This window comes from Macaca thibetana, chromosome 2, assembly GCF_024542745.1.
Source record: "Macaca thibetana thibetana isolate TM-01 chromosome 2, ASM2454274v1, whole genome shotgun sequence".
NCBI classification, from domain to species: Eukaryota; Metazoa; Chordata; class Mammalia; order Primates; family Cercopithecidae; genus Macaca; species Macaca thibetana.
The window spans coordinates 99,143,963-99,170,150 of NC_065579.1; the positions used below are offsets into that span (position 1 = coordinate 99,143,963).

The 26,188-nt window shown below is 49.3% G+C and overlaps 2 protein-coding genes across 8 annotated transcripts in view; both read right to left on the reverse strand.

The window, feature by feature from the left end:
• The window catches only part of KIAA1143 (KIAA1143 ortholog), a 940,736-nt gene that overhangs the window by 179,558 nt on the left and 734,990 nt on the right, over positions 1–26,188 (reverse strand). The window lies entirely within an intron of this gene.
• ZDHHC3 (zinc finger DHHC-type palmitoyltransferase 3) overlaps positions 831–26,188 on the reverse strand; it is a 59,799-nt gene continuing 34,441 nt past the window's right edge. For 2 of the 5 annotated variants that reach the window (XM_050780515.1, XM_050780519.1), the window contains 5 exons: positions 19,376–19,472; positions 18,594–18,675; positions 18,384–18,467; positions 14,840–14,970; positions 831–3,690 (listed from right to left, as the gene is read on the reverse strand). In XM_050780515.1, coding sequence (XP_050636472.1) covers positions 3,442–3,690; positions 14,840–14,970; positions 18,384–18,467; positions 18,594–18,675; positions 19,376–19,472 — 643 coding nt within the window. In that variant the 3' untranslated portion in view covers positions 831–3,441. Of the gene's footprint in view, positions 3,691–10,706; positions 12,399–14,839; positions 14,971–18,383; positions 18,468–18,593; positions 18,676–19,375; positions 19,473–26,188 lie in introns of those variants that run through there. The other 3 variants (XM_050780517.1, XM_050780516.1, XM_050780518.1) reach the window with 3 other exon arrangements.

The following is a 26,188-nucleotide window of genomic DNA, read 5'->3' on the forward strand; positions in this document are numbered from 1 at the left end:
TTTTGAGGCGGAGTCTCGCTCTGTCGCCCAGGCTGGAGTGCAGTGGCCGGATCTCAGCTCACTGCAAGCTCCGCCTCCCGGGTTCACGCCATTCTCCTGCCTCAGCCTCCCGAGTAGCTGGGACTACAGGTGCCCGCCACCTAGCCCGGCTAGATTTTTGTATTTTTTTTTAGTAGAGACGGGGTTTCACCGTGTTAGCCAGGATGGTCTTGATCTCCTGACCTCGTGATCCGCCCGCCTCGGCCTCCCAAAGTGCTGGGATTACAGGCGTGAGCCACCGCGCCCGGCCGGAGTTGGCTTCTTTATTGTCTGTTCAGTACATCCAACCCCTCTCTCAAAGGTTGTCACCCCAACTGGATACACACCCTGGCAGAGGCACATGCGTAGCTTGAATGAGGGTTATTTTGTGTCTAATTCACAGGACAGTCATGGGTGGGATACCTGTCATCCTCTGCCTTTCCAGCTGCCCAAGTGAAAAAAACCTCAATCCTGGTCACCCTTGCCCCAGTTGCCCACCTCCCTGGCATACAGTAGGTGTTCAATAAATGTTTATTGAAGGCAAGGTAATTGTTCCTTCTGCTGGAAATACCACAAGGGTGGTGACACAAACAGAAGGGTTTGGTCAGTCACTCCACAGCACAGTGTCCGATCCCAAGAGGTGATAAAGCCTGGCATGGCCACTGTGTGGTGCCATATGACACTGGTCTCCCACACTGGGAATGGAAGAAAAGTAGCTTTCCTAGAGGTGCCTTTAGGGTGACCCATGAGGAAGGACACTGCCCAAGGGTTTGGGCTGGGATCTCTTAATTAAAACAGGAGACTCTAGTCACTGAGGGTGAGCAAAGAGCTTTTTATTCAAAGAAAGAGGCAAATTGCACCCACTCTCTCTCCCTGTAAGATCTCATCGGGTTTTGACTTCAGTTGCAATGCTTTCAGTTTGAGGCTAAGCAAAATGTTATGCTGTGAACGGTCACCACAGACAGACCAGTGTCGCTGGTATAGGGAGGCGAGGCTCAGGGTTGGACAGGTTAATTACCTACATAACCCTGGCTGTGGCCCAGCCCAGCACCTTCCAGAACAGGGACTGACATGGCTTGAGGTCTACCTTGGAGATGGGGTCAGTGATGAGGGGAGGCAGGGTCTGCCTCTGTGCAGGTAAAATGCCCCCTCACCCCAGCCTTCCTTTCCAGAGCAACCAATCTGAAAACACTTTGGCTTTGGAGCTGCTGTGTACCTTTGCTTTCAGGCCAAGCTGGATCCCTAGAAGAGGAGTTTGAAGCCCAATGTGCAAGGACATTTCTCAAGGGCCATGTGGTTTTGCAGACACCCCTGTCCTCAGGCCTGAACTCACCATAAACACCCATGTCAGCAGTGACCAGCAAATCCTCTTTGCTTATTCGAACTGCTGCCCCTTAGGAGACTCCAGCGGGCAGGCATTGCTTCCTCCTTGGTGTGAACTCTTTGGTATTCCATCCACCACCCTGGCAGCCCAGAGATGCTTCTGAGTTAGGACAACAAATAGGGGGGCCCTATAGTCAGAGCAGCTCTTACCCAAAGTGGTGAGCGTCGACTTCCTGTCCAGATTGCAAGTTAACGGCCTTTACAGCTGACTCAGGCTCCTATGTTGTTATTAATAAATATTAAAGCTGATAAGGACCAAGAAAGTGGGCCTGCAGCCTGACTGTGGGAGGCCCAATGTCTTTCTGGTTGCTCTGTTAATGTTAGAATCCCCCATCACCCCTCTTGTGGGTCATACTTGGAGAGCTCTGAGCAAGGATTAGGGCAGAGGTGACTTTGTGAACATTGGGCCTTTTGAGCAATTAACCCCAGGCCCTTGTGGGTCATCAGTTGTAGAGAGACGGTCTCTGGCAGGATCGTCACCCTTCACAGTGTCCAAGGATGCTGTCCAAGAACCAGGATGCTGCTTGGCTCTTTTCTTTCTCATAGTCGCCAGTTTCCTTTCTCAGTGTCCTGAGACTGCACCTCCAAACACTGACCTTCTTCTCCTCTGAACTAGAGCCACAGGCCACTTGGGGCCAGGACTCATGCCCTTTTGCCTGGAGCTGGAAGGGGGACCCTGACACTGAGGCCTTGCAGGGGCATGCTCTGCTGAGTGCCTATGCCCCTGCCAATCCTGACGCCAGTAGATGCTGGGGAAATGGCCCAAAGAGAGGAACAAAGGCCCGTGGAGGGAGTGGGTGGTGAATCCACTTCTTATACCAAACGGGGATAAGAACTCTTCTGTTGGGCTTTGTGCAGAAGATGCTGCAGCAACCACTGGAATGGGGTTTAGGAGCACCAGAATGCTGCTCAGACCTTCAGAAGTGGTCACAGACACCCTAGGCTTCAAATGGGGTGAATAGAGGGCAGACTCATCCTGGTAGGGTGTGTGTGTCTGTCTTCCTGATTCATCTGATTCGTCAGTCAGCAGGCCCTGGCCATCACCCATCTTTTCAGAGACAAGATGGGCACCAATTTGGGAGAACTGGCCTCAAACACACAGGCAGGGTTTATGGTTAGTTCTACCTACGTGTGTTATTAGACTTCCTCCAAGAGGTAACATTCAACTAAGTTCTCATGGGAGTGGTTAGAGAGTCCCCAGTAGCTCTAAAGACGTCCTTCCCGGTACCCACACCTGTGAATGGCTAGATACGTAGCCATAGGCAGGACAGCTCCCAGCTGTCTCGCTCAGTGAAGACTCTGGTGTCTGTGGAATGGGGGCTCATTTTCGGCTCTACTGTTATAACCCTGGCTCTGTCCGTGCTGGCCATGTCCTGCACATGTGTATTTAGAGCTAAATGCAGGGTCCTCTTTGAACCATGCCTGGCCCTTGCAGGTAGATGTGGCAGCCACCTCTACCTCCTAATTTCAGCAGGCAGCAGGGGGAAGCCCTTTCCAGGGAGTGGCTGGCAGCTCTGCAGTCTTTTCAGGCTAGTCTCCCCTGATGTCAGTGTCCCAACCCAGGTCACCAAGGCCAGCCCTGCCCAGTCCTTCTGTCACAATCTTAATTCTCAAAGCCAGGAGCCAAGGCCCCAGCCTTCCTAAGAGAAGACAGAAATCCCAGGGAAAGCCAAAGGCAAGCTCTTTTCTGCCCCTGGGCTGCCCTGTTCAAAAGCTCCCTTTGCTGGGCTGAGAATGTAAAAGCTGCCCAGTCTTGGAGAACGGTTCTTGACGAGCCCTCTCAGTGCAGACTCTTCTTAGATGAACTCTGAGAAAGCCCCCATCCTCCTCTGATGTCCCCAGACTACTCCCGACCCCCAGACCTGGCCCAACATGGAGAGATGAAGGAGGGGTTACAGGGAATGGCAAGGCCAAGCGAGTGGCTCAGGGAAGTGCTGGGGGTGCTGGGAGCGCAACATGCCCATGAGCCCCGTTATCCAAAACCCCAGGACGAAGGTTGACAGCACTTTTTAGTGTTTGCTTCTCTCCCCACAGCAGCATCTATTCATCTGTCACCTCCACAGAGTCCTCGTCCTTTGTCTCCTCTGATGGATCCTCCATTGTTTCGGTGTCTGACAGCGATGTCACCTGCCGCACCATGTCTTTGTCACTGGGGATCTCTGGCTGACACGGTCTGGAGAAGGGGTTGAACCAGTTCAGGGAGAAGTCCCCACCAAAGGTCTCCTTTACTGACTGCCAGCTCCCCGTGCGCTCCCTGGGCTGGTTCTTTCGTTTGAGGCGCTCGATGCCCTGGAGGGAGAAGGGGATGAAGAGCATCAGCGTCAGCGTGTTGCTGGGCTGTGCAGCTCATGTACACACCCCCAGCTACGGCCCAGCAGTGGCGGGGTCCAGGGCGTGGGTAAGATGGGGTCTGAGAGGGCAGCCTGTTGTGGCCCAGCTCAGCCCCGAGAGGTGCCTCGGAGGACTTCTGGGGCGTGGGTAGACAGCAGTGTGGAGGAACACAGCAAGCAGGGTCTGCCTGGCGGACTGACGTGTTCTCCACCCACCACCCAGCCCTCCCCTTCTTTCCTTCCACAAATGCAATGCCAGATGATGGGCAGGGGCCAGGCTGATGAGTGGCTGAGGCATAAGGGGGACCACGCATCCTCTGAGGCCGCTACAAACTGGTGACCCCCTCCTAAATATTTTTGGCCACTCACCAGGGTAGATAGGGGCTGCAAATACAGCAGAAGGATGATGGAGTTAAGGAGAGAGGGCAGGACACAAATAGCATGCGAGGTGAAGAAGTGGGTGCTCATACAGCTGGTGCCAACATGCAGTAGGCAGCCGGAGGGCACCCAGGACCACTGTGGGGAGGTAAGGTTGTGCTCAGGCCTGCTCATGCAGCAGATGCACCCTGTAGCCTCTTCCAAGCTGTCAACTCACCTGCCTCAGCTGCAACTCAGCCACCAGGCCACAGAAAGGGTGTTGGGGTGGGGAGATGCCCAGAGGAGGTAAAGACATGGCCAGGCCAGCTCTCCAGGCCCACAACACCCTGCACAGAGGCTTTTGACCCTCCAGTGGGGGCACTGCTTTCTCCATCTCTTCTGGAAGCCAAGGGAATTTGCTGTGGGTTTGCCGGGCTTGGGCACTGCTCATTCACATGACTCAAGAAAGATCTCTGTGTATCTAGTTCTAGGTTTTCTCTTCCACACAAGATCGTTACACAACTGGCACAATCCTTTGTTATGCAGAAAGAGAAACTGAGGCAAACACACAGTCTGGGATCTGATGGTACCCTAGGCCAATTCTTCTCCAGCACTTTTTCTTCCCACACCATCTCAGAGATTTATGATTCTTGACTTTTGAATAAATTCTAAGTTAAAAAAATCGGATCTCAAAAGTATATCCTCATAAGATACTATCAATTACAAAGGGAAAAACAGTACCTTAATAGTAGGGAAGAAACAATGCGGGTACCACGTTCACCCAATGATCAAAGTTAACATCACAATAATAATGAAACGTATCAACACCATGTGCCTCCTGATACGGTGCAACGAGGACATATTGCTTCAGCAGTGCTCCTGTCCCAAATGCTTAACCTCAATCTAATCATGAGAAAAACATCAAAAACACAATCTGAAGGACAGCCTAAAGAATACCTGCCCTACGTCTTCAAAAGGGTCAAAGACTGATGAAAAGATTTTGGAACCAGATAGACCTGGTGGTACAAAACACTGTGAATGCATTAAATGTACACTCTAAAATGGCTAATTTTGTTACAGAAATTTCACCTCAATTTTTAAAAAGGGTTAAAGTCATGAAAGACAAAGGAAGACTGAGGAACTGTCACAAACTGGAGGAGACTTGCAAAATGATGTAGTGTGAGATCCTGGAACAGAAAAGGGTGTTAATGGGACAATAGGAGAAATGTGAATAAGGTACATACATTAGTTAAGGGTATGGTGTTGTCAATGTCCAGGGTTTTATATTTGTGTTATGGTTGTATAAAATATTCACCTTTGGTGAGACTGATTGAATGGTACATGGGAACTCTTTGTACTGTTTTTGTCACATTTTTCTAAGTCTGAAGTTATTTCACAAAAAGTTTAAAAATGATCAATAATCAGACAAAGATTTATGCAATACAAACTTGAACACTGAATTATAATAATGCAAAGCTGGAAATGAGAAATGCCCAATAATGATGGTTAAGCAAACGATTCTATAACACTATGCAGCTAGAAAAGATGGTTTAATATAGTTTTACATGACATTAGAACATTTGTGTGGTTACTGTTGGGGATGGAATTCTAGATGATTTGTATTTATTTCTGTAGACTTCTCACATAGTCCAAGTTTTACCAATGAGCCAATGTTACTTTTATAATCAGAACAAAAACAGCTGTTTCAGAAAATGGATCTTGTTAACACAAGTCTAGAGGGACCTTCATGTGGGTCATGAGCACGGGATGCCATGCTGCTTCCTGATTGGCCCCTTGCCAGGCCTCCCTTCTTGGCACAGAAGCAGTGACCAGCTGAGATGATTTGCTCTGGGCATTCTGCATTCCCTTCCTGGGTGATCATCTGCAGCCTGTCGAGAAAGAGGCTTTAACTTGATAGCACAAGAGCTGGGACATCACCATATGGCAGATCCAGCTACAGAGGAGACACCCAGAAATGACAGATTGGCTGCATCCATACTGACTTGGACTCAAAGCCATGACCACAGGTTTTTATAGCCTCCTTGTGAGGAGGTGGGTATGAGTATTGATGATTGGCAGATGGGGAAGAAACAGAAGTTCCAAGAGGCCATGACAGTGGCCAAGGCTCATCTAGCTTGTTATGTATCAGAACTGGGACCAGAAGTAGTGTTGTTTTTCCTGCCCAACATGTTTCCAGCTCTACTGCAAATCACCACTGTGCCGAGGCTGAGCTCAGAGAGAAGAGGAATGAAGCCAAGAGCCCAAAGGATGATTATTTGCCATTCATGTGGCATGCTCCCAGATAGGCACTCTTGGATTATACTCAACCTCCTCACCAAGCTCATAAAAGTATTCCAGACAGAGCCTGGCCTGTCTACCAGAGGTCTGCAGCAGTAAAGTGGAACGTTCAGGGAGTGTTGACTTTTGAGTCCGGAAAGAAAATATTGCAAACAAATCTGATGTATAAAAATGGGCTGAGGGCTGCTTTTTCCTGGTAGGACTCAATTTTGAGTTTTATGTGGATTTAAAGGGATCCTGCAGGCAAAGTTCTTAAACTTGAGGTTTGCAGTGGAGCAGTAATACTAGCTTCAGACTCAAGAGAACAAACAAAAATTGTTGATGCCTGGAAGGGGGTCATAGTCGACACCAGCAGCTCTTGCAAAGGGTGTGTGACGGGCCTTTTGGCTCAGGTCAGCCTGGGTGACACATGAGCTGTGATCTGTGAACAAACTCACCAACACTCCAAAATGAATGTATTAGGACTAAGGCCTCCGAGGAAGGAAGAGTCTGTGCAGACTCAGCTGAGCCCCACAGAGAGAGAACAGGCTGTTCCCTGCTCCCTGTATCATCAGATGTAGAAAGCCAGAGCCTCAGGAAGCAGCCTATGCAAATGTGTCTCTTCATAGCTGGGCAGATAGCACTGTCTCTCCTCATTAGAGTTTTTTTTTTTTTTTTTTTTTTTTTTTTTTTTTTTTTTTTTTTTGAGACGGAATCTCACTCTGTCGCCCAGGCTGGAGCGCAGTGGCCGGATCTCAGCTCACTGCAAGCTCCGCCTCCCGGGTTTATGCCATTCTCCTGCCTCAGCCTCCTGAGTAGCTGGGACTACAGGCGCCCGCCACCTCGCCCGGCTAGTTTTTTTTGTATTTTTTAGTAGAGACGGGGTTTCACCGTGTTCGCCAGGATGGTCTCGATCTCCTGACCTAGTGATCCGCCTGTCTCCGCCTCCCAAAGTGCTGGGATTACAGGCTTGAGCCACCGTGCCCGGCCAGAGATCTCATACCTCTATATTGTAACCCACAAGAGGAAACATTTTTCTGTTGCATTCCAGAACACATATACACACAATCCTCTAAGCTTCATAAAACAATACTTACCCTGCAATATGTAATGCATTAAACGTTTTTCTTGAAAAACATGCTGGTTGCAAACCATGAATGGTTGTGACTGATGATTTGAAAAGCACAGCTCTAACACAGCTAACACTTATAAAGCCATACCAGGGCCAGACACTATACATTCCCATTCATCACCCTCATGTAATCCTTCCCTTAACTTTGTGATTTAGATTATCATTCCCGTTTTACAGATGAAAAAACTGAGACTTAAAGAAGTTACTGCTCAAGGTCATATTTTGGTAGTCGGTATGGTAATGAGTAGCCAAGCAGAGATTTGAACTGAAGACTGAAGCCAGGACCCAAATATTGGTCACCAGACGATATGGCCTCAGCTGCAGAAAGTCAGGGCATCCTTATGTCGGTGTTAGAGCACAAGCGGCCCCCAGAAGGCTTTTGGCAAACGTCCCTCTGCAGCGCTTGTCATCACTCCTTGGATCAGCATCATCGGCACCTCCTGTGTGCCACAATAGAGCGGGATCCTTGGGGGCCACTCTGCTACGGCAATCACGCTGCTCAAGTCAGCAAGATGTTTTCTTGAGAGGGTGAGAAAAAGAAGGTTCAGGTTGGGAGCACACTGGTCAGTGGCTTGTTTCTGCTTCACCGTGAATTCTGTCTCTTCTGTGAGGTGATCCTAAGTCAGATATGTATTTAAAGAATATAAGAAAAAGCCACATGGTTGTTTAAACCCATATGTGGAAAGCAAAGGTCAGGACGTGTACAGGTCACGTATCTGGGCTGTTACAATGCCCCTGGCTCTAGACTGCTCACCGGCCACCACTCCCAGCTGGAGGCCCCTTGGTTCTATGCTTTTCTCTTTCCCTTCCGGGCTGGTTCTTCACCGAAAGGGCCATTGGTCTAGAGATGGGTTCCACTGATGAGATGCACAAGGAGTGGTGGGCAGGCTAATACTTTGGATCCGCTTCATACAGACTTTCTTTGATGTCTTGGCAGTTGTTTGTTGGGGAGTCCGCAGGTTGTAAGGGAAGGCGGTCTCAGTGGCTTCTCAGCGGAGGGAACACGTGCCTGTCTCACCATCAGCACACCCCGACTGCACTATGCTGAGCCCAGCAGCACACAGGACCCATATCACCAGCAGGCATCAGGGACCACCTGAGGAGGGACCCCTGCAAGCCCCAAGTGGATTCTCAAACTTAATAGTCAGAATCACTTTGGAGGGCTGTGAAGACACAGACTACTGGGCCCCAGTTTCTGGTTCGGTAGCCTGGGGTGGGGACCGAGCATGTGCATTTCTAACGAGTTCTCAGGGGATGCTGATGTTGGTGTTGCTGGTCTGGCAACCTCAAGAACACCTTTGAGGAGGATTCTAGCAAAATCTTTCTCTCTTTACATTTCTTTGATATTGAAGGGCACCTTCTAGGTGGGGCCCCTTCCCTCTACTGGCTGGCTCACCCTCTAAACTGATGCACTGCAAGTCTTGAAGAGAGAGAAATTTAAAACCCATTAGTCTGGCTGAGAAAGCCCAGCCCAGCCCCCTGGAGAGGAGTTTCTGTGTAATGCCAACCTCACATATGTGTTTAAAATGTTTGTTAATTTACCTCACCTAATCGGTTTCTGCATTAGGGGACGGTGGATTTTAACTATTTAAGTGGCCTAGCCAGATGAGCAAAAGCTAATACTTGGGGCTCTTTCAACAAGAAGTACAGGGCTGGGCCCAGTGGTTCACGCCTGTAATCCCAAGACTTGGGAGGCTAAGGCAGGACAATTGCTTGAGGCCAGGCATTTAAGACTGGCTGGGGCAACACAGTGAGACCCTGACTCTATTAAAAAACAACAAAATTAGCCAGGCATGGTAGTACATGCCTGTAGCCCTGGATACTCGGGAGGCCAAGGCACAAGAATCACTTGAGCCCAGGAGTTCAAGGCTGCAGTGAGCTCTAATTGTGCCACTGCACTCCAGCCTGGGTGACAGAGCAAGACCTTGTCTCTAACAAAAAAGAGGAAGTATTACCAAGCCCATGCAAATATGCATAGATTACAGATTTGCTTGGATCTAAGCCTTTTGCATATTCAGTCTGGTTGCTATGAACACAAACCTGACAGAGTTGACAGAAGGCAAGCAAGCTGGGGATCACCTAACCCAACGAGCCACATCTTTATTTTTCACTTCCACTTCCCAGAGCCCAGGCTCTGAAAGACAGTGGCTACTACTGGTTCATTTTCCCATGAGTGCACCAAACAGTACTATTAGAACTCCTGTGTCCAAGCCAAAAGTTGGGGCGACTTTGTGTAGAAAGATGTCCTCTTTCATTGTATCTGGAAATGCTGAGGAGAGCTCAGGGATGCTTTTTCTTCCTATGTGGAAGCTAGGCAGGGAACCAATCACTATCCTGCAAATGATGGCCACATTCTTCAGTCGTTGTGCTCTCGGCAAACTGTTATCAGTCTGAATAAAAATGAAATAAAAATGCCAGGAACCTTGGGGTATTCCTATCTTCTGAGTGCAACTGGTCTGAGAGCTCAGAAACACTGACTGTTTCTGGCCAAGGCCTATACAAACCCAGACGCAGAATCCTATAGGATATCTGAAGGAACCACACTCTATTGGAAAGATAAACATAGTATGCACAACTTCAAAGGATGAGTTTCTATTTTTAGGACTAAAAAAAAGTCCATGCATCTTCAGCACTGTCTGCTGCATTCCTTAGAAATGCCACGGGGAAAAGAACTAACCTGTCTTACTTTAACAAATGCCCTAGAAGATGGAGTATTACCAATCTCTCTCCCCTAGGGGAAGCCCAGAGCTGCAGCCCCGCTCTAGTCATTTAATACAATCACACTTCTTTCATATACCTAAGTGAACTGTATATTAAGAAAACAAATTTTTAAAGCATATGGAGAACAAATGCTATCAACTTGATCTAAAACAGCATTCTTTTTTAAAAATCTTAGCATCTCGGCCTTGCCCGTATCGCATGAACAGCACCATAGAGGCGAGTCAAAGTTGACTGACTCAGAAAAGCTCTTAGGAAAGCCCATCAACACACAGGAATTGATTCAGGCTGCAGAAAGCCAAGGAAAGAGGCCTGGTGGGGCAAGCTGGTTCAAGAGAGGGACCATAAATGTATTTTAAAACCCAAAAAATAAAGTATCCTCATTCAAGAGACGGAGCAATGAAACACCCAACCGGAGAAAACTCAAGTAGATTGTGGACAGTCGGCCTCCCGCTAACGGTAACACCTCAAGAGAGATAGCTAAATCAGAACAGGTTTTGGAAAAATTTTATTGCATTTTGTTTCCATGTGGAAGCACTGACAGAATTGAAAAGAGGCAGCATGTTCCACTTACTTTTCTGAAAAATCACATGGCTAGATTCACTTTCGCCCTACCCAGGACAGGATTGAATAAACCTTATCTTCTATCCCCACCCCAAGCAAAAGCTAAAAAAGGGGGTTTCTGGCAACTGCTTAAAAAACAAATCAATGTGTGAGAATTCCCAGATGGTAAATAATCATATTTGTCATTTTTGTACTTGGAGGGCACTCCCTACCTCCTTCACCTCTCCCCACCACCACCACCTCCTTCAAACAAGACTGACACAGGAAGTGCCTCTCAAATGGAAAATCTATTCTGTCCCAGTGCCACAGGCTTAGGTGTGTCTGTGGATTCCAGCCAATGGTATGGCCATATGTCAACTTTGAAAAGGTGGGGACTGTGAGGTAACCCCAGCATCATGGTCATCTCCATGCCAGGACAACAGTCTCCCAGGTTAAAATACAGATAAGACACAGGTACGTGCACATTTATGGGGGTTAAATATCAGAAAGTGAATCCACTTTGAAGTTTATAAAATGAGAAGGGGATGATGGCAGGGCTGTACGTGTCGGGCACTGGTGCCTATTGCAGTCAGAATCCACACTGCTTAACTGACATCTTGCTGGGGAAGAGAGGGAGAGGGGGTGGTGAGAGAGGAAGCAGATGTAACAAAGGAAAAGGTAGCTTGCCTGAAATTGTGTAATTTTTTTCCCTCTTGATTGTATAAGGCATTTTGAACTGGAAAAATGTCTTTCCTTCACACTCTTCCAAATAATCACAGGGAATATAATTGCTGATTTAGAATATAAATAAGACCTCTTTCATCTCTCTCCCCACTCCGCCGCAAAATCATTCTACACACCCCAAGCCCATAAAGTACAAGGCAGGTCATTGCTTTGCGAGTTAGGAGGCAAACTGTGTCCAGCTGGGGGATGAGGTCGCTGTGCCAAGGTCCCTTCCGAAGGCTCCAGCCCTGATTCTGCCCTTCTCAGGCCTCAAGGGGTAAGCATCCGTCTTCGGTGAGGTTTTAAGTCCCATCGGGGAGCCTGTCACTGCCTCCTGGGCAGTGGGAGGTCAGGGCCCTCCTGGCTTGCCCATGCATCCCCTGCCAGGTGTCCGAACTATTCCATCCATGCACAGCGTCACATCCACTCAGTTAGTAGAATGGGCACAGCCCGAGACAGCACCCTCTATATTAGTCATGCCAGACAGACAGCAGAGAGAAACCAGAGGCCAGAGAAGTGATTTTAAAAGGAAAAGAGAGCAGCTTCGGTCACCAAAAGAAATCGAAAGGATGGTTTTTCAAAAATAAATGTGGGGACTTTTTTTTTTCTCTGCAATGCTCAGCCATTTTACTTGAGACATAAAAAAAGTTTTAAGAGTAGTTGTTTTGCTTTTTCGATTTAAACATTCATGAGAACAGATGGGACGGTAGTGCTGTGGTGTGGGCTTGTGTCTGAGTGGCCATGCTGGTCGGGGTCCTTCAGACCACATACTGGTACGGGTCTGCCTTCCCTTGGTCTGGCGTGGCAAAAGGGCTGGCCCAGCCTAGAGAGAAGGGGTGGCCAAAAACGGCTTTCATGTTCATCCATTTTGTTTTTTTAGCCCATCTTCTCTCTTCCTTTTTCAATTGTTCTATTCCCTGAAAACAAGAACAATCATACTTTCAGTCAAGCACTGCATTGCTGTGGTTTTTGGGGAGGGATGTCCACAGTGAGAGGTGAATGGAGTAAATATTTCCTTTTTAAAGCAACAAAGCTATCTACATAATACATCTTTCTCATAAAACGTGTTACTAAGAAAATTTCTCCTTTTCTTGGTGGGCACTCATTCACAAGTCCCTCCAAGAAGGGAGGGAAAAAGCAGCATCATCAGCAGCGCAGATGCCGCTGCGTCTAAGTATGCCAGGCCAGGGTGTGTCGCATCTCTCCAGCTCTGGCCCCTCGCTGAGCTCTGCAGAGGCACTCTTCAGAAACTGTGCTGGGCTGTGGATGGAGTGCTATGAAGGCTTTGTCACTAGAGGCCTCAGAGCTGTTGTGGAGCTCGCAATCATCATAACCAATGATGGCCGTTAATTTGGGAGAGGTTTCTAGGAAGTTTGAAGCTACCATGACCACTTTGCAGACAAAAAAAAAGTAACAAATCAAATGACTGCTCTGGCGCTGTGCGTCTCACCAGCCTGGGGGATTAAGCAGCACCCTGCTTAGTGGGGCTGGTGAGACACAAACTGAGAAGGTTGAATAGGAGTGACAGACCATGAATGAGGGGAGAAGTCACCATAGAGGAGGAAGGAGGAGTGATTAGTACAGGTTAGAGGGTGGCATGGCCAGGCCAGCCAGCCTGGCATGGCAAAGGTCCTCCTAGTGGCTCCTTTGGGGAGAAGCATGGTGGAGACCTATGCAGTAACTGTCATGGAGCCGGTGCCACTTCCCCTGCTAAGTCTCAGGAAAAAACTGGGGCTGGGGGAAGAGCTGCTTCCTCCCCGTCTCCCTTCTTCAGATGGAGCTGGTCAAAGGGCAGGGCTTAAGAACAGGGTCCCTGCCCAGAGAGGCAGGAGAGAAGCAGCCTGGCAGAAGCCTGGCCAGGGGTCTGTCTGCTGTGGTCTCTAGTGAAGGGGTGCTGGGAGGACAGCCGAATTTGAGTCTGTCTTCACAACCTAGGGACCTGGGAAGGACACAGGGCAAAGGGAAGACACCCTTTCCCAGGTGGGGCAGGGCCCTCCAGCTTTCTCCTTTCCTTCCAACATAATTCTCTTTAGGAATAGTCTTCTCAGGGAAGAACGGCTAGGACTGGGGCCATGAGAGCTTGCCTTCTGGTTCCCCCAGACCGTGACCTGGCAGTATCCCAATGGCAGGTGGGTCCTGAAAGAATCCCCATCGGATTCCCTGTAGATCTTATGCAGAAAAGTTGGTCATGGTTACTGCTTGGATACAGGGCTGGATCTAAACTATTGGCTACTAGTTTTACAGAAACTCTTTTGCAATGACATCATTTTTTATAAAAGAAAAAATGTTGCCAAAAGCCCCGCAACCTTCTAAAAGTTGCCGAAAGACACGCACAATGGTCCTCTGGCAGTGGGCGGCACTGTCCCTTCTTTGCTCTGCACACGCTCCTCTAAGCCCACAGGGGAAGGCGCCCAGCAGCAGTGGGAGGATGTTGTCGTCCTATGAGCCCACTCCCAATGCTGACTACCCATAGGCCCAAACCTTCACCCAGAGCCCTAGACCACTGGTGAGAGCTGACCCTGAGAGGGCCTCAGGACATCAGGAGTCATACAGGGATGGCTCTCAACCTCATGGCTCTGCTTGCTCCTCACACCCAGAGCTAAGTGCCGCCCCTTTTTCCTATGTAAATCCCCAGAGAAATGCCCATATCACAGCCAGGGATTGACCACCTTGAGGTTTTCAGACACTTCAGGAAGGTCAGGAGATAGCAACAGGGGCACCAAGGGAATAGGCCCCAGTCTGGCACAGCCAGCAGCCTCAAAGCTTCCAGCGAAGGTGCTGTGGGCAGATGGGAGGTGGTGGTGGGGGTGAGGAGAAGGCAGTGGACGAGAACCAGGGCTGGGCCGGACAGAGATGACCCAGAGGCCAGGTAAAAGCCTGCTGCCCTGGGGGCTCAAGCAGACCTGTCTCCTGACTCTGCCCTCAGGACCCAGGCATGGCTGGCAAGCTGACCTGCCTGTCCCAGCTGGGTTAGGGCACCCTGTCAACCACTCTATTTCAAGCCTGTGGCCCCCAGATGGGAAGGGTGCCCTCAGTGCCTAGTGGAGTGTCTAATGCAGTACAGCATAAAGGAAGACCTGTCATGGGGGGATGGAAGGAAATGTGGTAAAGGCAGCCTTTCAGCCACGGCTGCTGGGCCGCACTCCTGGTGTGATCTGCTGTGGCTGCCCCAAGGCTGGAGGACTTGTGTGTGGATGAAGATGACCCAAATGTAACTGCAAACAAAGGAACTGTGCCCTGCACACCAGCGGCCTGACCACTGGGCTTCGGTCTGACTGTGAGCAGCTCTCCCAGCAACACTGACCCTGGGTCCTCCCCATCCCCAGGTGCGGAAATGGCGGGCAGAGTGCCTGCTTACCGTCTCATCTGTGCAGATGGAGTGCACCTGGGTCCCAAACATCACTGATGTGAAAATGAGGAAGAGTAGGCCCTCAAAGCACAGCAGGATGAGGAGAATCACCGTGGTGGGTGGAGAGAAGGAGCTGCACTCTGAAAGAGAAGACGTACACAGGGCTTGGTGCTGCCACCCACTGCCCGCTGCCCAGGTTCACCGCCCCACTGGGCTCCCACTCTCCCTCCCGCCTGCAGGCCTTCATTCCTCCTGGGTGCCACAGGTCCCTGGCCTCCAGGCTACGGTAAGAATTATCCTGGCCGACTCAACAGGCCAGGCCCCAGTCGGGGCTTCCCTTCCCTAATACAAATCATTCCTTGTTCACTGCCTCCAGTGCCAAGCACGGTGCCTGACACCTGGAAGGGCCCAGGAAGGCCTCTGAAGTGAGGCAGGAAGGCCTGACGACACCACAGGGGACCCTCCTCTCCTCAGAGAGCACAATATAGGTACCCAGGTGGAGATGCCTGTCCAGTCCTGCTATGGCCATAGGTTTTCTGGGCATTCCTGTATGACATGCTGCCCCTCTATACCCCATCAGCTCATGGGCAGCTGTGGAGGATCACTTGGTGGCTTTGGGATTTTAAGCTTGGCAGGGGCAGCTGAACTGCCGGGGCTCAGCCTTGACTATAGTGTGAGGTAATGCACTGCCCCTGCTCCCAGGGACATCTGTAGCACCGAGGCCATCGGTGTCAAAGGCCAGGGAGTTGACCAAAGAGGCATGGGCCCAGAGTAGGTGCTTTCACTGTCCTGGCCTCCAGCCCCGGGGACCTGAGGCCAGTCCCACCATCTTCAGTCCTCCACCCACTCCACTGTGAAGCAGTGAGATTTGACTAGAGGTATGGTTTGCTTTTAAGCAGCAATCTTTTGTCTGAACAAAGTCTAAGTCAGAAACCCAGCGCATGGAAGAGAAACGCGAAGGTGCTGTGGAGATAGTGGGGGTGAGCAGGGAGGGGAGGGCCCTGAAGCAAGGTGGCCTGGAGATGGTGCTGGCAGACAGGCTAGGCCCCTTGGTTGGCACTCTTCACCTAAGGACTTCTGCGCCTCAGTGCAGTTGCCCATGCTGGCTGAGCCTGGGCTGTGGTTTGTTTCTCGTTGCTTCCATACTTGTGTCTGTTTCCCTGGCTGGAAAGATCAGATCCTGGAGGGCAGAGTCGGGCTTCACTGATTCTGGGAATTAAGGGAGTAAGCACTCCATCCAAGCTGTCCTGCTGGCTCCCCCACGGGAATGTCAGGAGGGGCAAGGGAGGTCAAATGTGGGAATGAGCTTGGAAAGATACCAAACACCATGTGGGTGACAGGTAAGAAGCATCTCATCTACAATGCGTATCTCCTCAGGTTTCCCTGGGAACTTATCGATGCCTCCGAATGATTTCTCTTCTTGGCTCCTTGTGGGGCAGGGCTTGGTTGGGGTGGCCACCAGCCTGATGGGCTGGCCGTAGGTGGCTACAAGTATGATGGCCTTGGGCTGGGAAGGGTGTTGGGGAGAATGCGAGGCTCTGACATCTGGCAGACACCATGAGGTACAAATCCTGGCACCAATGCCTGATCATGAACTCTAACTACAAGGCCCATACTAATATTCTGTTCCAGCCCCTGTGTCTTCCTGTCCTTTGCATTGTGGAATTACCTGTTTCTTTCTGTACTTGTTTGATAGCTGCCTCTCCCACTACACTTCAAACTCCAGGAGGAGAGGGGCTTTGTTTTGCTCACTGCCGTACAACCAGCCTTGGGACAGTGCCTGACAACAAAAGGATCTGGGCAAGAGGTTTGGGCTTTCTGAGATTTTGTTTTCCTTTCTGTACAGGGGGATGCTTAAGAATTCATGAAAGAACATCTGCACAGTTTGGCCTTGGCCTGGCAGGAGCACATGGGGGTGCCTGCTGGACAAAGCACCTCCTTCTTATCTGCCTCTGCTGCCCTGGAGCTGGTGGCAGAGCCCAGGGCCATGGCCTGTTCTCCCTCCTTGCAAAGCAGCAAGCATCATTCCTCTGTGGGCTGGGCCTCAGGAATTACCAACGGAGTTTGGGGAGGTAGGAATCAGATCAGGGAGTGTGGAACCACCTCCCTACCCTTCTTTAAATATCAACTCAAAGTGCCCTAATCCCGGGGGACAGCCCTCGGCCCCCGACTCACACCAGCTCCTATGGCCCAACAGCTTCACCAGGGCTGAGTAGTGAGGGCAGTAACGGTCATATACAGTCAACTCTCAGGCCTCAACTTTGGGGACTGACCTGTGCCTTCCCAGCCCAGCCGCCACAGAAGCTGGCGCCATAGAAGCCCACTCCATCAGGAATCTTGACCACAGTTAATCAAGAGCATGGCTGGGAGGGCCCTGACCATTGGAGTCAACCGACAGGGCTAAAAACCTTGCTCCAGACCTAGGCTTGAACTACAGGCCCTCTTCTTAGCTGAGTGATCTTGGGAACTTGTTCATCCTCTGTGAGCCGCAGCTTTTGTCATCTGCAAAGTGGGAAGCATCTCTCCTACCTTGCAGGCTGGTTATAAAGGCAAAACAATACACCGCTCAAAAAGCCCTTTGGGCCATTCCTGGCTCCCAGTAGGCATTAATGAAATGGTCCCTTCCAGCACCATTCCATGACAGGGACATTTTGCCTCACTGATAGTCTGTGCTACCCCATCACCTGCCCATGTCTGTTAACTTGATGAGAGGTGGGAGGTGTTTGGGATGATAAAATATCCTAATTGGACTCCCCTGTCAAGTCACCAAGGCCACATCTGGAGTAGATCTGGTTCCCCAGGCCTAGCAGAAGGCATGTACTTCAGAATGCTCACCAAGTGATCAGGAACTTGCTGGCGACTCACCTAGATAGGCAGAATGGTAAGTTCTGCACATACCCACTCACCCCTACCCTCCTCTCCTCTCTCTATTGTCTGCTAGCTTGACCTCTGCCATCTGACTTATGCCAGAATTGTGGGAAGAAGTCAGCATGAATAGGAAGAGCAAAAGTTCTAAAGACAGTGAAACAAAAAAAGGAGGTCCATAGAGGGAAAAGCAGAGGAAATACAATGTTCCTTGCTCAAGACGTTTGTCTCACAGATTGTGAGTGTGAAAGAGCCAGCCTAGCAGGTGGCCTCTCATTTCTTTTCCTCCAGCATCTATTGTTTTCCTTCAGGATCTGTGCAATCTTCTGGCTGGAGTTTCTTCCTCAGTATTTACACATTTCAGTGGGATGCCTCTAAAGCAGGAAGAATTATCTACAATCTTAATGTAAATTCACCATTATCAGTGTAAGCAGTTAAAAAACAACCATCACAAAAACCAAATTAATAAAGAAACTCCATGTCCTAGCCAGAAAGTAAAAAATGAATCTCTGCAAGACTGGAATAAAATGACCTTTGATTTAAGTGCCTCATGGAAAGACAGAAAACAAAACTTCTCTCCCAGCACGGCTCCCACGCACTGGAACCGGCCTCTGTGCTTGCTTGGGGCCTGCATTTTCCCTGGGCACGCCCAGTCCAGAGGGTCTGTCTGTCCAACTCACGACTTTACCTGTCGAACTGACGTTAAGGGGCTGCATTTTTTCATGAAGAGAGATTCCAGCCTCTGCCATTTCTTCCCTGTTCAGTCCATAGGCTTTCAGGAGATTTAATAAAATGAGGTTGGCCCCTGGTACCATGAAGGAAATAAAGAGCCTCCCTGCCCCCGCTCAGGTCACACACCCACCCTGGAGCAGGGAGGAAAGCCTCGGCACATACTCACTTGTCCAATCTTCTTCAAAGCAATGCAGGAAGTGGAATCCCACCATGATGAGGGCGTGCAAGGAAATGAGAGCTATGTACATCTGAAACAGGAAACCAGTGCAGATACCATTGTTGTAAGAATCCTCTGACCTCATGGGCTCCCGGGACAGGGGCACTCAGAACTTGCCACTCAGGAACACTTAGCTAGGCCGAGGCCTGACCAGGAGGGACCAGAGGGCCAGCTAGTGATTCCCTACAGATCCCCCTACCCCCAGCCCTGGGTCAAGTGAGCAGTCATCTCCGGGAGTATGTGGAACCAGAACAGAAACAAAAACAAGCCCGTCTCCCAGGCATGACCTGGGCTCCAGGCAGTCTGAGCTGCCTGGGACGGGGGTTCAAGTCTGCTGTATCTCCTCCCTTGAAAAGTCAGGGTACTGACTGCTGAGGGCCCTTCTAGTCCTTGCACTAAGTAGACTCCACCTACCTGCAGCTCAGGATTTGAGGTCATCACCCAAACTGCCTTCTTGAGCTATTTAGGTCCAACACTTGGCATGGGAGCCCAGAATACAGCCCTTGCTCATAGCTAATCAACTTGAATCAATTTTCTAAACGCTCAAGGGAAGGGCTTAGGAACAGGCACTTGTTGAGCCAGAGAGATCTTTGGCAGGAAGGTGGAGATCTACAGGGCCAGGCAGTATTCTGAACAGCAGCAAAGAACATCGTGAATGCTGAGAATTTTCAAAGGAACAAAGTGCTCCATTGCTTCTTGGGGGGCGGGGCAGAATTTGGAAGCTGACTTACTGTAAACAGGACGAAGTACTTCTGGTTGTTCTCGCCGACACAGTTGTTGACCCACGGACAGTGGTGATCCATCTTCCGAATGCACCGCTTACAAACACTGAAACAGCCCACAGGTCAGACCTTTAGGGTGTCCCCATGGTGTTGGGAGGGCCCCAGGGAACACAGAACCCATGGCACCTGCTCCACTCCTCTGAAATGGCTTCCTTGGGTACTGCCAGGGGTTTTCCCGGGTGTGTGTCACAGGGGGCTTGGGAGGCAGGGTCAGGACCCCAGGGGTGGCAGTCATTCCAGACAGGGGCACAGAGTCATTCTCCAAAGCCTCTTAGCTTGCTTAGCACATAAATAGGATGGAACTGACATGGCCAAGAAAGAGGCTGCTCTCCTGAGGTAATGGGGCTTACAATTTGGTTTCTTGAGGGAAAAAGAATGAAGTAGTTTCAAAAACTTGACCAAGTGGGCTAAGATTTGGAGAATGGCTGCTACTTATTTCCCCAAAAGACCAAACCACCAAGGGCTGGGTGGAAGTTCTAGAATCACTATGAGGTGCTACCAGGGAGGGCCAGGTACCTCCACCAAGGAAGGACAAAGGACAGAAGAGAGGGCTATTTCAGAGCAAGATCAAGGACAGCCGGAAGCCCAGCTCCAATAACTTTTTGGCTCTAAGATGACATCCATTGAGTCAAAAAAAAAAAAAAAAAAAAAAGCAGAAAAGTCATTTGAGTCCAGGCACGGTGGCTCCTGCCTGTAATCCCAGCACTTTGGGAAGCTGAGGCGGGCAGATCATCTGAGGTCAGAAGTTTAAGACCAGCCTGACCAACATGGTGAAACCCTATTTCTACTAAAAATACAAAAATTAGCCAGGTGTGGTGGTGCATGCCTGTAATCCCAGCTACTCGGGAGGTTGAGGCAGGAAAATCACTTGAACCCGGAAGGCAGAGGTTGCAGTGAGCTAAGATCGTGCCATTGCACCGCACCCTAGCCTGGATAACAAGAGCAAAATTCTGTCTCTCCCCACCCTCCAAAAAAAGTCATTTGAGCTTAACTGTCGACCAGATCATTTCGTTAATTTGCACATTTCTAACATTATTGGGATAATTCCTGGGTTGAGGCTATTTCAAGCTTATTTGATAGCAAGCATAAACCCACTCCCCCTTTGGACAATACAAAGTAATAATATGAAACAAGTGTCCAGGACTACTGGGGGCTTGAAAGCAACTGCTTCCCAAAGCTCAAGTTTAGAAAGACTCATTTGCCATGAGAAAGAAAAAAAAACTTTTTATCTGAGGAATGTGAGCCTGTTTAATTACTAGGCCTAGAGAAGCACTGAAATATGACAGCCTGTGACAGTAGTCACATCTCACACCCCACCTTTGAGATAAATAATTTCCTTTTTTTTTGGTTAGATAGGATCTCCCTCTATTACCCGGACTAGAGTGCAGTGGTGCGATCACGACTCACTGCAACTTCCCAAGTTCCAGCAATCCTTCCACCTCAGCCTCCCAAATAGCTGGGACCACAGCGCACGCCACCACACCCAGCTAATTTTTTTGTATTCTTGATAGAGATGGGGTTGCCCAGGTGGGTCTCAAACTCCTGAGCTCAAGCAATCCACCTGCCTTGGCCTCCCAAAGTGCTGGGATGACAGGCATGAGCCATTGTGCCCAGTAAATAATGACCTCTTGAAGCTACTAGCTATGTGGGCTCTAGACTGATGCCAAGTAGCCATGGAATGACACACACTCTATAGTTCAACAATGTATAGCCAATCACTAATCAATGTTGTTTCTGTAAGCCAATGACAGTTCCTGTCAAACAGCTTTGTATCAGCCCTTTTTCCCTTTAAAAACCTGCTTGTAAATGGGGAAAAGACGCCCTATTCAATAAATGGTACTGGGGATAACTGGCTAGCCATATGCAGAAGGTTGAAGCTGGACCCCTTCCTTACACCATACACAAAAATCAACCCAAAATGGACTAAAGACCTAAATGTAAAATCCAAAACTATAAAAACCCTGGAAGACAGTATAGGCAATACCATCCTGGACATAGGAATGGGCTAAGATTTCATGACAAAGACACCAAAAGCAATCACAACAAAAGCAAAAATTAACAAATGGGATCTAATTAAGCTAAGGAGCTTCTGCACAGCAACAGAAACTATCAACAGAGTAAACAGACAACCTACAGAATGGGAGGAAATATTTGCAAACTATGTATCTGACAAAGGTCTAATTATCTAGCAACTATAAGGAAATTAAACAAATTTACAAGAGAAAACCAATCCCACTAAAACGTAGGCAAAGGACATGAACAGACACTTTTCAAAAGAAGACATACATGTGGCCAACAAGCATATGAAGAAAAAGCTCAGTATCACTGATCATCAGAGAAGTGCAAATCAAAATCACAATGAGATACCATCTCACACCAGTCAGAATGGCTACTATTAAAAAGTCAAAAAACAACAGATGCTGGCGAGGGTGCGGATCCAAGGGAACACTGACACACTGTTCGTGGGAGTGTAAACTCGTTCAACCACTGTGGAAATCAGTGTGGCAATTCCTCAAAGAGCTAAAAGCAGAACTACCGTTCAACCCAGCAATCCCATTACTAGATACATACCCAGCGGAATAGAAATCCTTCTACCATAAAGACACATGCATGCAAACGTTCACTGCAGCACTATTCACAATAGCAAAGACACGGAATCAACCTAAATGCCCATCAACCTAACTGATGACAGAGTGGCCAGAGATGGGGTACATATACACCATGGAATACTATGTGGCCACAAAGAAGGGAACAATAGACACTAGGGTCTACCTGAAGGTGGAGGGTAGGAGAGAGAGGGCCAGAAAAGATAACTATTGGGTACTGGGCTTAATACCTGGGTGATGAAATAATATGTACAACAAACCCCCATCACATGAGTTTATCTACATAACAAACATTCACATGTACCCCCGAACCTAAAATAAAAGCTAAAAAACCTCCCAAAAACCTGCTTGAACAAAGGCAACTTGGAAGTATGTTTCAGGCTGCAGTCCTCAATGTTGGCCCAAATAAACTCTCTCGATTAATTTTGCCTGTTTCTTTCTTTAGGTCACCAGCCAAAAGATGTGCTCATTGACAATTTTTTTTCAATTCATTATTTTAATGAATTCTGGTCTCCTTTTTATTATCTTGGGGACACTATTTATTCAAAACAGGTTGAAATGCTATAAACAAAGCTTTGAAATAATACAATTATATTTCCTTTCTAAAAGGTCCTTAGTTCAAGGCCAGGTGTGGTGGCTCACACCTGTAATCCTAGCACTCTGGGAGGCCGAGGCAGGCAGATTACTTGAGCTCAGGAGTTCAAGGCAGCCTGGGCAACATGACGAGACCCAGTCTCTAACAAAAATACAAAAAATTAGCCGAGTGTGGTAGTGTGCACCTGTGGTCCCAGCTACTCGGGTGGCTGAGGTGGGAGAATCGCTTGAGCCCGGGGTGGGGACAGAAGGTTGCAGTAAGCTGTGATTGTGCCACTGCACCCCAGCCTGGGTGACAGAGCAAGACCCTGTCTCCAAAAAAAAAAAAAAGTTCCTTAGTTCTGCTGGGCATGGTGGCTCATGCCTATAATCCCAGCACTTAGGGAGGCCAAGGTGGGAGGATTGCTTGAGCCCAGGAGTTTGAGACCAGCCTAGGCAACACAGTGAGACTCTGTGTCTAATAACAATTTTTTTTTTCTTTTTTAAAGCTCTTGGCTTTCAGCTCGGAGGCGGCTAAGGTGCAACCTTCTTCGGTTGTCCCAAATCTGGGTTCATCCAACACCAGCTGCCTCTACCATGCCACTGAAGTTCGACCTCAATGAGATCAAAGTTGTATAGCTGAGGTACACCAGGAGTGAAGTCAGTGCCATCCTGTGTGGGCCCCCAAGATCGCGCCCCCCTCGACCAAGTCGGTCCCCAAAAAAGGTTGGTGATGACATTGCCAAAGCAACTAGTGACTGGAAGGGTCAGAGGCTTACAGTGAAACTGATCATTCAGAACAGAAAGGCCCAGATTGACATGGTACCTTCTGCCTCTGCCCTGATCATCAAAGCCCTCAAGGAACCGCCGCAAGACGGAGAGAAACAGAAAAACGTTAAACACAGCGGAAATACCACTTTTCTTTTTTGGAGACAGAGTCTCACTCTGTTGCCCAGGCTGGAGTGCAATAGTGTGATCTCGGCTCACTGCAAGCTCCAACTCCCAGGTTCAAGCGATTCTCCTGCCTCAGCCTCCCAAGTAGATGGGACTACAGGCATGTGCCACCAAGCTAGGCTAATTTTCGTATTTTCAGTAGAGACAGGATTTCACCATGTTGGCCAGACTAGTCTTTAATTCCTCACCTCAAGTGATCCACCCGCCTCGGCCTCCCAAAGTGCTGGGCGGGCTCATAGGTGTGAGCCACCGTGCCCGGCCGGAAATACCACCTTTGATGAGATTGTCAACATTGCTCTACAGATGCGGCACCGACCTTTAGCCAGACAACTCTCTGGAACCATTAAAGGGATTCTGGGGACTGCCCAGTCTGTGGGCTGCCAAGCTGTGGCCACCACCCTCATGACATCACAGATGACATCAACAGTGGTGCGGTGGAGTGCCCAGCTACTTAGAAGCACAAAGGAAGACATTTCAATAAAGGATATTTGACAACTAGAAATAAAAATAAATAAAAATAAAAAAAGTTCCTTAGTTCACACCAGCTTTCCTTTTCACTAGCTTCCGTAACTAACTTTACTTTGGGTTCTTGAAAAAGTGCAGAGTGGGCAATGGCAGGTGGACGCTGGAGGAAGGGCTGGGCATTGGGCATTGCTGGATCACACTCACACCGCAGTGCTGGCTAAGCTCTTGCTGACCAGCTGGCAGGACAGGGAAAGTACAGGAGAAGCTCTGCTGGGCTGGAGATGTGCTGTCCCCTGGATTCCAGAACCTGGAAGTAAAGACCACTCCGGAGGAGTCCTCCACCACGGTGCTCACTCGCAGCCCAAGGAGGAGATGTGTGCGTTCAAAGCCTTACGTGAACTTTGGTGGCAATGCAGACCTGAGTCCGCTGAGCTACCCTGGTCAAACTGGCTAACTTGGAGCCTCCAGTTTCCCTTCTGTACAAAATAAGTTTATTATAAGGAATACATGAGACAGATATTGTGCCTGGCTCAGACGATGTGTGGATTCATACTGGTCTCCACCCTTGCTCTTTTCCACAACTTCAAAGGGCCTCACTAACACAGGCATGTTTAGAATGGGCATATCTCGGAGATGCTGGCCTGGTTCCACAATTTCCCTGGGGACCAGGAGGGCAAGATAAGAAAAGGAGACACAAAAGGGACATGGGGGTAACAAAGAGCAAGCTAAGTACCAGCAAGTCCATTAGCCACTCTGTTTCTCTCTCTCTCTCTGTTACCAATTTAAAAAATACACATGAATATATATCTAAGTGTATATATATAATATATATTTTTAAATTGGTAACGCCTGTTCCCAGTACACAATTTTAAAAGTGCAGATAAGTAAACAGTGCCGAGTGAGTACTCCCTGCATCGTAGGCCTCAGGCACCAGGTGCCATGCTCCCTCCATAGAGCCTGTTTCTGGCATGTTCTTCCAGAGACCAGTACCTCTGGGTTTCTTAATCCCCTCCCCATCTGGGGAACAAACTCCTGAGGGTAACCACCTCTCTGCTCCTGGCTCCTGAGCAGTTTCTCTTTCATCTGCACTTATTTTTAAAAGGTTTTCGAGTGGGTGCTCTTGAGACAGTGTTGGCTCAGCGGCAGAGAGGTGCCAAGTGGCTGTACATCCTCTGAAAGCTGCCAAAGAGTTTAAACAAGCTCCTACAGCAAAGCTATTCTTCCCTCTCCTCCCAGCCTCTCTGGAGACAAGGCGTGAATACCAGGAAGCTGGGTTTCTCAATGGGCTGAGTCTCACTGGGCTTCCAAATTAGAAAGATACACACCTCAGGGAACAGGGAGAGTGAGTACAGCCTGCCGAGGGCCACAAGTGTTGGTTTAAAAGGCCGGTCCCTGAGTTTCCTGTTTTCAAAGATATGAAATGCCAAACCCACACTACCCTTCTTGGGCCAGGTGGTGTGCAGACTGGGTGGGGTGAGGCCCATCCCACGGTGGCTGGAGGCACTGCTCAGAGGCTGAGCTGCTCACAGAGGCCTGAAGGGTGCTGGGGCTGGAGCAGCCACGGACAGGGACCAGAGGCAGATACCGAAGGGCAGTGAAGGGCATACCACACCCTGCCCTGCTTCACCTCAGGCACCATCCGTCATGAGGAAGAAGAAAAAATGTGGGCCTCCCCCTGCAACTCCTGACTCCCCACAGGGAATCAATCACCTCAGAGCCAGCCCTTTTCCCGGCCCCCACTGCATGCACATGGGCAGGGGGCTCAGCAGTGTTCCCTCCCTAGGCATAGCAGGGCAGCCCAAACACAAGGCCAAGGAAGGCTCATAGTTCACAGACTGAGAGCCTCTTCCACACACTCGCTCAGCCATCTTCCCCGTTTTGGCTGTGGATGGCCTCAATGCCTGAGGCCCTTTCTTCATTCTTTCCACTTGGCAAAATCTACCCTATCCTCTAAGGGTCCTTCTTGTTCACAGTCCTCTCCTGGCATTCCTTTCTGGCACGAATTCCAGAGTCTTGTGGATGAGACACTGTAAACTGGTGAGCTCCCATGGCACAGGGACCAAGTGTGCAATAACAATCACAGAACAGACCAAATACCCTAATTGGAGGTATTTGCACCCTGGCCTTCCAGGTTTCCCAGGCTTCTCCTATGTTTCTATGTCAT